The sequence below is a fragment of the Papio anubis genome, chromosome 3 (genome assembly GCF_008728515.1).
Source record: "Papio anubis isolate 15944 chromosome 3, Panubis1.0, whole genome shotgun sequence".
Classification (NCBI taxonomy): Eukaryota; Metazoa; Chordata; class Mammalia; order Primates; family Cercopithecidae; genus Papio; species Papio anubis.
The window spans coordinates 126,855,618-126,867,645 of NC_044978.1; the positions used below are offsets into that span (position 1 = coordinate 126,855,618).

The window sequence follows — 12,028 nt, forward strand, 5'->3', positions numbered from 1 at the left end:
TTTTTTTTTACAGAATAGTATAAATGTTTATTTTCTGTATGATTTACTTTGCTGTCCTGTTTTTACAATATAGAAAAGTGTATTCTTTGAATAGCTCTAGTAAATATAAATTTAATCTTTCTACTTTGGGATGTAAATAGAGCTAAAAAATTATATACCCAACCCTCCCCAAATAGTCTTTTAAAATCACTGAATTAATGTGGCTGTTCATCTTGTTCAGCAATTTGATGCAAATGCCTGAATACAAAAAGTTGTTTAGTAAGTACTACACAGGAAGGAAAAGGCTTAATATTTTAGATAGATTTTTGAAAATCAGAAAAACTAGTAGCATTTGATTGCACCTTGAAATTTTTTTACAAGCAAAACATTCGTAAGCAATGCCATCATACATAATCTACAATTGTAATCAAAATTTCACGAACATTTTCTGCACACTGTATATAAATACACATCACAAAGGTGCAATTAGAATTAACACAGAGTATGTACAAAATGAACAAAGTTTAAGTTTAGACCAAAAACTTATTGCAGTCTTTTGAAAAATAACTTGATTATTTTACCCTCTTACACTAATTTACATTTATACAAATTTTAATTAAACATACTAGATTGAGGTGCTAAGAATGTTTGCACTATCTACATTTAAAGTTACTGCACTATGATTTTATAAATCCAAATTTAAAAGGAAGATACTTTAGTGAATAACGGAATCCTCTTTTAGATTACTTAATTTCTATTGCCTATATCTTGTGTGTTCATATGAACATATATACACACTTAATACATACAACTATAGAGTCCTTGTAGGAAATGCAATAATCATATACTAATTACTGACAATTAAGGTACCTAACAAAATGCCTGAATTCCAACATGGTTTTTTCTTGTCATAAAATCAAGAGTCCTGTTACAACAGGCTCTTAAATTCATAGTTTTTGAATTACTGAAAATGATTTAGGTTATTTTAGTAATTATAGGAAAACAGACCTTCCAAATCACTGGCTGAAAATAATGTCATATTAAACTTCCCTTATAAAAAGAAATCCCACTGCAATTTTGAAAATTTTGTTAGCAGGCCCATTTCTGCAAATCAAGTAAGAGTTGTGAATTGATCTGAAACCTCTTAGTTCCAAAATCTATAAAAAGGGCCGGGCATGGTGGCTCACGCCTGTAATCCCAGCACTTTAGGAGGCCGAGGCGGGCGGATTGCGAGGTCAGGAGATTGAGACCATCCTGGCTAACACGGTGAAACCCCGTCTCTACTAAAAATACAAAAAATTAGCCGGGCATGCTGGCGGGTGCCTGTAGTCCCAGCTACTCGGGAGGCTGAGGCAGAAGAATCGCTTGAACCCGGGAGGCAGGGTTGCAGTGAGCTGAGATCGCACTATTGCACTCCAGCCTGGGCTACACAGTGAGACTCTGTCTCAAAAAAAAAAAAAAAAAAAAAGTCTATAAAAATGACTGATTGTATAGATGAAAACTTCTCTAAATTCATCTTTTGTAGCTTCCCTAGTCTTTGTTTCTCCACCCATGCCAAATTTTATACTTGATTACTATGTTAGGTTCTATATTATCACTACATAATATGTTTACTTCTATTTATATCCACCTATCATTTTAGTAGTACCCAGTAATCACTTTGACAATTTATTTCTTCAAATACATACCACCTCTTTGAAAGAAAAGGGAGACAGCCCAGAGCATCTGTTAGCCATTCCTTATGACAGAAACACATTGTCCATCCTCTGAGAATTATTTACTGTCCTTTAATATTTTATATGTTTTTTTTTAAATAACTTTAAAAATTTTTTAAAGTGTGCCTGGGGATTATTTCCCCTTCTGACATTCCCAAAGTGACAACAGGATATTATTCCAGAATCTGCCCAGAAAGGCTGATTTTTCTTTAAAAGATAGTCCTATTCTAAATACAAAATGTCATTTGAATGTGTTTCATAAGAACTTGTTTATGTAACATTCTGTCTGCATATATTCTAGATCAAGTCCCAAAGAATGGGTGCTAACCATTGCTGCTTTGGCTTTTCTACTAACAAAGTCATACAACACCATACATTATAAATTATATGAATTTATAAACATTTTTTGTTAAAGGTATCAGAAAGAGAACATCTAATTCTTAAGAAACCCAAGCAAATTTAAAAATCTATATAATAAAGAAAAATTCAATTTAGAAGGGGCATAAGCAGATTTAACTAAGATTTAAAATGTACTAATTTCCTCATTTAAAATTTCTTCCTCTTCAGTATTATAATTTCAGGTCTTTTAAAACAAGGACTGAATTAAAATACAGTAATTGTTTTTCTTGCAGAAAATCAAGTGTCCCTGCACCTTAAATTTTCTGTACAGTTCCATTTATCAGTCTTTTGTGCAAGAGTTAGCAATTCATGGCACAAGGGTCACTTTTTGCCTTTCCTGCAGAGTTGATGACACTCATCAAACATCGTCCGAATTCCTCGAGTATCATCCGTTCCGCTGCTGCCTTTGATTTTCCCTTCTTGTCTGCCTGCTCTGCCTGGGCAAGGAGGCAATTACATGTGGCTTCAGCTACTTCCTTAGTTACAAATGTAAATGGCAATCTGAAATGATTTTTGAAAGAGAAAGATGATGGTGGTGTTAAATAACAGCAAAAGTGGATACATTCTTTCATCTGGAAATCTCTACTGACACTTTCACAATTCACCAGCAGGATGAGCATCACAATTGACACAGTGAGCACAAGCACATCCTAAAAAGGGCTTTAAAAAGTTAGATTTGGTTTTATTATTCACATACTGTAAGAATATTGTTCAGAAAATTTAACATATAAAACACATGACTTACTACCTAGGCAAGGTTATGTGGTTAACTAAAAGATAATAGTCTACATGAAGACTAGAATTTAACTAAAATCCTCCCAAATCATGAATGTACGCTCCAAAAGTTCAATTTTTATTTACTGCTGTTGCTCCAGTGCCTAGAATAGTGCATGACATAGAGACACTACATGTATAGTTGCTAAATGAATAATATTGGGAATTGACAGCACTATCTCTTGAGCAAAATGAAAAATAAAGCACTTTACCATAGTCACTGATACTGTTTGTAGAAAACATTCCAAAATTCTGCATTGTTCTATCACAACAAAACAAAATGGGGAAACCAAATGCCGTTCTACACAGAGTTGCATTCATGAAGACCTGAGCTACTGAGTATTAAATTGGAGCAGCCCATCGTGAGGCTTGCTATATTTGCAGCCAACTCAGGTCTTAAAGCCTGTGACAGATTAAGTCAAGCAACATAATCTAACCACGAACTCAACAACCTGTGAGTAAGCGGTCACTAACAAGTATACTAAACGATGAAGTCTGAAATTAAAGCTCACTATGGCAAGAAAGGGTAATTGAGAATTCAGGCTGCCATGCAGCTGTATAGGAATCTTTAACATACAAACCAGCATTTTAAACTAGAAAATATTAATTTAAGGTTTTGGTCACTTGAAACAAGCTTGTTAACATGCTAGCATAACTTTTTTTATACAAGTTTTTAATACGTAGTTTTGATTATAATGTATAATTTTATAATTTTGTTTTCATATCATAAACATCTTCCCAATTTAAAAAAACTATAAATATTTTACTGTGGCAGTATCTTTAATCTCCACGTGGAGATTATATTCAGTACTCTAAAGACCAGAATCCCAGGTTATAAGCCTCATTAAGGTGTCTGACCATTTCCACTTTATTCAGTCAAAAACTATTTGCTGCTTATATTCCAGTCATAAGAGTTATTGAGACTTAATATCTTAAGGCCAGGTGCAGTGGCTCACTCCTGTAATCCCAGCACTTTGGGAAGCTGAGATGGACAGATCACCTGAGGTCAGGTATTCAAGACCAGGCTGGCCAACACAGACTTCATCTCTACTAAAAATACATAAAATTAGCTGGGCGTGGTGGTGTATGCCTGAATTCCCAGCTACTTAGGAGGCTGAGGCAGGAGAATTGCTTAAACCCAGGAGGCGGAGTTGCACTGAGCTGAGATCATGACACTGCACACCAGCCTGGGCAACAGAGTGAGACTATCTCTCAAAAAGAAAACAGAAAAAAACAAAACAAAAAACTAGTATCTTAAATGTTTGTAAAAAAAAAAAAAAAAAAAAAAGCCCTTATTTTTATAAGCACTGGATCTCCTTTTCAACTTAGGCATTTTATTTTTGAGATGGAGTTTTGTTCTCATTGCCTAGTCTGGAGTGCAATTGTGCGATCTCGGCTCACTGCAACCTCTGCCTCCCGGGCCCAAGCGATTCTCCTGTGTTAGCCTCCCAAGTAGCTGGGATTACAAGCGTGCACCACACACTCAGCTAACTTTTTGTATTTTTAGTAGAGATGGGGTTTCACCATGTTGGCCAGGCTGGTCTCAAACCCTTGACCTCAGGTGATGCGCCCACCGCGGCCTCCCAAAGTGCAAGGATTATAGGCGTGAGTCACCGTGCCTGGCCTACTTAGGCATTTTAAATCATATGCCATTTGCAAGGTGCATTCCATTTAATAATTCCTCAAATTAACCTCTAACAAACTTTCTAATACCAGTCCAGTCCAAATCACAAACTATGTTTTATCAGGTCTTGACAGACACTGGAGATATTACAGACATGCCTTATTTCTCACAGCCACCCGGTATAGGCTATTTTAAGGACAAGAAAACTGAGGCTCAAAGAAATTCACAAACTACTAAGCAGCACAGATAGTATAAACTCAAGTCTACCTGACTTTAGAGGTCAAGCTTTTCTACTCCAGAACTCAGCAGATAAGAGATAACAATAAGGAGCTGCACTATTACAGTGTGATGGGTGGCCCAATAGGATGGGAAAACTGCTCCAAGAAATGGAAGAGGCAAGAGAAGGTAAGAAAATGCAAAAGCATAAATAATTACACGTTCAGCGAGACATATGAAACATCTGGTTTTCTTTGGGATTCCTCAAATTACATAATTACCTCATCTTAGTAGGAATTAAGCACAGTGGACTAAATCATTACTGTGCATTTTCGAACTGCCCAATAATCTGACAGTGGCTTCTGTTACCTTTAAATTCCTTTACAAGTAACTAAAGATGGAAAGAAAATGCAAAAATCAGGTTTGCAACAACCAAAAGTATAAACTCAACTTTGCCCCCTGAAAAGAAACTTTATCAAAAGTGAGTATTTGGGAAATACTATAAAAAGATTAAAATACTGACTTACTTTCCGCCTCCACTATTTAAAGCTGGTGTTGGCCTAGTAAGCAAGTCTGAAATTTGAGAGGATAACTTCGTCTTGGCTGCTGTTTGTTGCTGTACCCTTACTTCAGCTGCATCTGCCAAATGCATCAATGTCTTCCTTTCCGGGCTTTCTTCAAAATTCTTACAGCCAATACATTTGCATATTGAGGAACACATTATTTTTGCCTAAAAGATTTACAAAAGAAAAGTTTCCAAATCAAAACCAAAATACATTACTGGAAGTAGATGCCATGATCAAATCAACAGCTAATAGCATTACCTGGTCAACTGATAATAAGATTAGATGGAAGCATCTCTGGCTGACAAACAGTAACTACACATGTGGCTAGCTAGGTTAGGTATTCTTAAGTCTGACAGTGGCTGTATAACATTTGTGGCTGTGTCCTTCCATGTCAGTTTCCCCCCACTATGGATATAGATTTTCCTCAGATATGAATAACACATGTTTTTCATAACATGAATGATACATTAAAATATCAAAAATAAGGGTCATCCAGAATCCAGCCACCTCAATCAAATCATCACTAACATGTAGATGACCTCCCATTTATGCATATGTATATAATTTCATATTAAAGGGATTTCATGGATGCTATTTTAATCTGAAGAGGGAGTTCGGGAGGGACTTCAGATTCCCAAAACCCTTCAATAACCCATATGAAACTAGGGTGTGTTTTACATTTTATATAAATATATATTTTCATGTAAAAATGTCATATATTTATATAAAACCGTAGACCTTATGTATATACACAAATACAGAACTTTCACTTTTTAGTTTTTCAAAATCATATACCTGCTTTTCTGCATCTTGCTTTTCTTATACTACAACTCATGGAATCCCTCCAAAGTCATCTGGCATAGCTTGAATTCATTGTATTTAATGGCTAAGTGTAAATCCCTGGTATGATGTGTCTATTTTTTTGGCCTTTCATTTTCCCTGTTGATGGGTGTTTATTTTTGTTTCCAGTTCTTGGGTACCACAAATGATGCATAAAGAGTATTTTTTTTGGTATACATTATGCCTTTTTATTTATCTGAGTTAGATTTCTAGAATTGGGCTCACTGGATAACAGGTCGTGTATTTTAATTTTTTTTCTTTTTTGAGACGGAGTCTCGCTCAGTCACCCAGGCTGGAGTGCAGTGACACGATCTCAGCTCACTGCAAGCTCCGCCTCCTGGGTTCACACCATTCTCCTGCCTCAGCCTCCCAAGTAGCTGGGACTACAGGCTCCCACCGCCACGCCCAGCTAATTTTTTGCATTTTTAGTAGAGAGGGGTTTCACTGTGTTAGCCAGGATGGTCTCGATCTCCTGACCTAGTGATCCGCCTGCCTTGGCCTCCCAAAGTGCTGGGATTACAGGTGTGAGCCACCGTGCCCGGCCAGATTGCTTTTTCAAACGGCTGTAATACCTCACATCTCATCAGCGACGTGTAAAGGAAGGATTTCCCACATTCCCTCCAACAATGGATATTATAATTCCTTTTAACATTTTATGCCAGGCACGGTGGCTCATGCCTGTAATCCCAGCACTTTGGGAGGCTGAGGTGGGAGGATCACCTGAGGTCGGGAGTTCAAGACCAGCCTGACCAACATGGAGAAACCCCGTCTCTACTAAAGAGAAAAAAAAATTAGCCAGTGGCACATGCCTGTAATCTCAGCTACTCGGGAGGCTGAGGCAGGAGAATCGCTTGAACCCTGGAGGTGTGGAGGTTGTGGTGAGCCGAGATCACGCCACTGCACTCCAGCCTGGGCAACAAGAATGAAACTCCGTCTCAAAAAAAAAAAAAAAAAAAAAAAAATTTATAATCTGATGGTGTGGGTGATAAAGTGAGATTTCACTGTTCTTTAATTTATATTTCCCTGATTTCTAATGAATTTGAGTATGTTTTTGTTAGCTGCATTTTCTTCAGTGAACCCATGTCTATATAAATAAATAAAACTGTCCTTTCTCTCTATACCACCTAGTAAGATAAATGGACTGCATTATAAACACATTTACTCTGCTCCTTTCTTATAAGACACCAATAAATTCCATTTACCAAAGGAATAAATGGATATAAGTTTGTGTTAACTGGGTTACTGTGAGCCTGACTAGTAATCTAACTAAAGCAATACTTAATAAGCATCTAGTGATGAAGAGAGAAAATTCCTGACCTCAGAGTGGGGAAAACATACCAATAATGGTAATTTAGATTATATATATATATATATATATATTTTTTTTTTTTTTTTAATTCTCTTTATATTTTAAGAACCATAAGAAAGACATTAATAGTGTCTAACCGGAGCTCAGGATGGAGAAATTACAATGACACTTAGCTTGGCTAATTTAACTTCCCCTGTACAAAAAAAAAAAAAAAAAAAGACGTGGACGGGAGGAAAAAGGTCACAAGAAAAGACACAACCATGAAATAAGGTGGGTAGCCATTCATCCAATCAGCAAGCCTATAGGCATTGAAAGGAAACATGAATGTGTTGTCCAGATGCAAACCAACGGGATTAAAAAGCCAATTCAGCTGAAGAAAAAGGTGTCAAAAGAACAATTCAACACAAAATGTCAGATAAGCCCACAGCTAATTTACAGCCAATTAGCCGCTGCTATTCATAGTTCAGTATATTCTAAGTTTCTCCATTTTTTGGTACATAACTTTTGGAATGATAAATTTGTTACTAGACAGTGTATCTGTCCTGACAAAACTTCATTAGAATAGGTAGGGCAGGGCTCTCTATTCCAGCTTTTCAACCAGTCCAGTACCTTTTCTACTTCTATTAATTCACAGATTTGTTAACCAGTTCAATTAAATGGTTAGTTCATATATGTCTGAATTTCATATGCCCAGCATGTATTGATTATTCAATGCCATATACATGAAAGGGTCACTTTGCCCTTCTGATCCAACTTTACATAAATTTCCACGTTCTCAAAAGAAATGTTGGCCAGGTGCAGTGGCTGACGCCTGTAATCCCAGCACTTTGGGAGGCCGAGGCGGCCGGATTACAAGGTCAGGAGATCAAGACCATCCTGGCTAACACGGTGAAGCCCCGTTTCTACTAAAAAATACAAAAACATTAGCCAGGCGTGGTGGCGGGTGCCTGTAGTCCCAGCTACTCGGGAGGCTGAGGCAGGAGAATGGTGTGAACCCAGGAGGCGGAGCTTGCAGTGAACCGAGATCGCACCACTGCACTTCAGCCTTGGCAACAGAGTGAGACACCGGCTCAAAAAAAAAAAAAAAAAAAAAGTGTTAATTTTTACATACATATTCATGACAACTTTTGTATGGCTTCTAAACGCAAGCTAGCTATTTCATCAGGTATTCAAAAGAAGAAAGACTAAAAAAGATTCCAACACTGGATGAAACTGGCTTGTTGGATTTGGAGATGTTCCTTAAGACAGTTTAAAAAATCAAGTTGTGACGGTGGCTTACGCCTGTAATCCCAACACTTTGGGAGGCTGATGAGTGGGTAGATCACTTGAGTTCGAGACCAACCTGGCCAACGTGGTGAAACCCTGTCTCTATTTAAAAAAAAAAAAAAAAAAAATACAAAACTTACCTGGGCATGGTGGCAGGCGCCAGTAATCCCAGCTACTTGGGAAGCTGAGGCAGGAGAATCACTTGAACCCAGGAGGCGGAGATTACAGTGAGCCAAGATCGCACCACTGTACTCCAGCCTGGGCGACAGGGCGAGACTCCATCGCAAAAAAACAACAACAACAAAAAACTTGTCTCTCTATGCAATTTTCATTCAGATCATCTGCAGAACTAACAAGATGTTACTCTCCTACTTTACTTCCTGAGAGTAGTATTTGACTTTGTAAATAAGTAGATTAGGAAAGAATTCATTTGCATTCACAGCAAATGCAATACACAAAATCTTTCATGTGACACATGCTGCATAGGAGAGGGCATTGAACTGGAGGACATGCTCCTGTGGCAGGGCAGACCTTCAGCAAGTGCAAAGCTAGGCTTTCTGCCAATAAATAAATAAACTAATTAATTAATTCTCTCTTGAGAATAAGAAAGAATGGAAATATATGAGAGTATGAGAAGAGCCAAGAACAGGAATAACACAACCACCCAAAACACTGTCAGTAAAGTTTCAGGCATACCTAGAAACCAATTATGGTAATCTAGGGTTAATCTCAATCACTAGATTGTTACACATAAGCTTCTAAAATAAAACTATATAGAACTGTGTCTAAAGCAAGAAGGGGAAGATTTACATGCCTTTTGTCAAAGCAGAGTTTCAACTACATCTTCCAGAGAAGATGCCTGACCCAGAAGTAAAAAGAACCAGCTCAGTGGAACAACAAAACGGTGAAAATGGAGACAATCGCCTGCCGTGACCAGTAACCTCATCCGGCAATGTGCCAGATCCCCCTTTCCTATTTTTATGCTCACAAAGCAAACTTTGGTTTTCCACAGAGCAGTGTGCTTTTCGAGTGGGCATAACCAGCATTTTGGTCAAGATAATCCTTTAATTTCCAGACTGTACCGTGGGATGCAGGCTATTTTGTTTGTGTCTGTCTGTCTGTCTGTCTGTCTGTCTATCTATCTATCTATCTGAGACAGAGTCTTGCTCTGTTGCCCATGTTAGAGTGCAGTGACATGATCTCGGCTCACTGCAGCCTCCACCTCCCGGGTTCAAGCGATTCTCGTGCCTCAGCCTCCTGAGTAGCTGGGATTACAGGCGCCCGCCACCATGCCCAGCTAATTTTTGTATTTTAGTACAGACGGGGTTTCACCATGTTGGCCAGGCTGGTCTCGAACTCCTGACCTCAAGTGATCTGCCCGCCTCTGCCTCCCAAAGTGCTGGGATTACAGGTGTGAGCCACCGTGCCCGGCCATATATTTCTAAGAAGCCTGTGAAGAACAATAAGAACTGCACCTCAGGTGAGAATCACTGCTGGAGAGTTTCCAATCCACTTTGATACTATTATTTTTATTGAAAATCAGTATATTGGTGTTCTGATCTGCATGCATATTTCTGGGCATAATGGCCAAGAAGTTATGGTAAATCACCCAATAAGACCCCAGGCTGTAACAGTAAACCCAAGGTATTCCTCCGAAGCCCTGCTAAGGAGGCTCGAAAGCCTGCCTCATATCTCCTCAAACAAGGGCCTCTGTGCCAACTGCGCATATATTCAAACTGCAATAGCAAGGTGATTTCCCAATTTTCAAGTAAATTTTTGTAGTATGTCCTTTCTAAAATATCTTAAAAGATATTATTTTCACCACCCAGCATCTCACCTCATAGCATTCACAGTAGTTTTTAAGACATCCTGATCGTTTGCAATTACATCCTTTGCTATGACGTCGATCAGATTCTCCCTCCTTTCCTTTCCCAATCTTAGGCTTAAAGGCTTCTGGATTTCTGTCAAGGCATGCCTAGCAAAACAGATCAAATATCAGAGTTAAATCACAGTAGATGAAATTTAAACACTGCAAAAGGAATTGAAATGTTTCTTTGCAAGACAACTGAGTTATTTAAAAAATTGGTGAAACTGGATATTTCTGTCAGTTAAATGAAATAAAAAATAATCACCTTTATTGCTTTTTGCCTTTCATTTTCATGTTCCAAATTGTTATAACAATTAGTACAATTGCAGTTGTTGCAAAATTCACCATTTGCAAAGCAATCACAATATCTGAAAGGTAAAAGTCAGTATAAGTAAAAAGTCATTATTAAGGAAAACTACTAATTACCTGATTATATATGCATACATTATATATATATTGTACATGTACTACATATGTGGTAAATCATTTCAGAAATCTACTCAGCTACCCAGTTGAAGAGTTAACAACATATATTGTCAACCGCATACTAAGGCTCAAAGTTTAAATCACCAAGTCCTAGAATTTTGACCTAAAAAACTTAGTCCAACCAGTAACAGCTATCGCACAAGAGCTATATAATTTTATGTGCCCCCAAAGTCAGGCATTTCACAATTCTGAAAAAGGAAGAACACTGGCTATATTCTAATAGTTGAGCTGGCTCATTTGAGTTATAGTAGTACTTCTTTGGATTCTATGCCCCAATAAGACTAATGCTTTTCATTTAACTAGTTCATGTCAAATCTTTATAATGCTAATAAGCAAATTAACCATTCAATGATTTTTAAAACTACCTAGAGTATCATCTCTTCACATAGTAGACCAAATACAAAAGTCATGAATAAGATCAAACATTATTAAGGGCAGAAGCTATGTCTGTCTCATGCTGCTATGTCCCTAACCCCTACTCCAGTGATTCATGTATAGTAAGGACTCTAATATTCCTTTCTAAAATGAATGAAATATTTTTATACTGCCATATATGTGCAAACATTGACTTATATGTTTATTTAAATTACTTAGACTTACAAGCTTTGGTCTGTTAAAAATTTTTAGTTAACTCCATTTACTTTTAAGAGCATTTCTAATTATATTAAATGAGCAAAGAGTGGCAACAACACTTACAATTTCAAACACAGTGATTTTGTACAATTACAGGGCTTTCGGGGCCGACTGGCAGACTCTGATGGGATTATGCTGTACAGATAGAAAAAATATATACATTTAATCAATTAATAGTAACTAAAATTAATTTAGTTGCTACAATTAATTTAAAATTTTAAAAATTAGACCTAAAACTAATTTAAGATTAGAAAAGTCTCCAATCTATAAATCGTTCCAGAAATAAAGTTTTAACCAATGTTAAATGTGTCCATCTAAAATAAAAAGTTTGCTATGTTGTTCTGTTTACATTAG

At 37.2% G+C, this 12,028-nt stretch overlaps 1 protein-coding gene across 7 annotated transcripts in view; it reads right to left on the reverse strand.

Annotated features, from left to right (window-relative positions):
• The window catches only part of LIN54 (lin-54 DREAM MuvB core complex component), an 87,970-nt gene continuing 75,942 nt past the window's right edge, over positions 1–12,028 (reverse strand). For all 7 annotated transcript variants that reach the window (XM_009206820.4, XM_009206824.4, XM_009206821.4 and 4 more), the window contains 5 exons: positions 11,738–11,809; positions 10,821–10,923; positions 10,526–10,663; positions 5,235–5,437; positions 1–2,594 (listed from right to left, as the gene is read on the reverse strand). In XM_009206820.4, the coding sequence (XP_009205084.1) occupies positions 2,393–2,594; positions 5,235–5,437; positions 10,526–10,663; positions 10,821–10,923; positions 11,738–11,809 (718 nt within the window). In that variant the 3' untranslated portion in view covers positions 1–2,392. The remainder of the gene's footprint in view (positions 2,595–5,234; positions 5,438–10,525; positions 10,664–10,820; positions 10,924–11,737; positions 11,810–12,028) is intronic.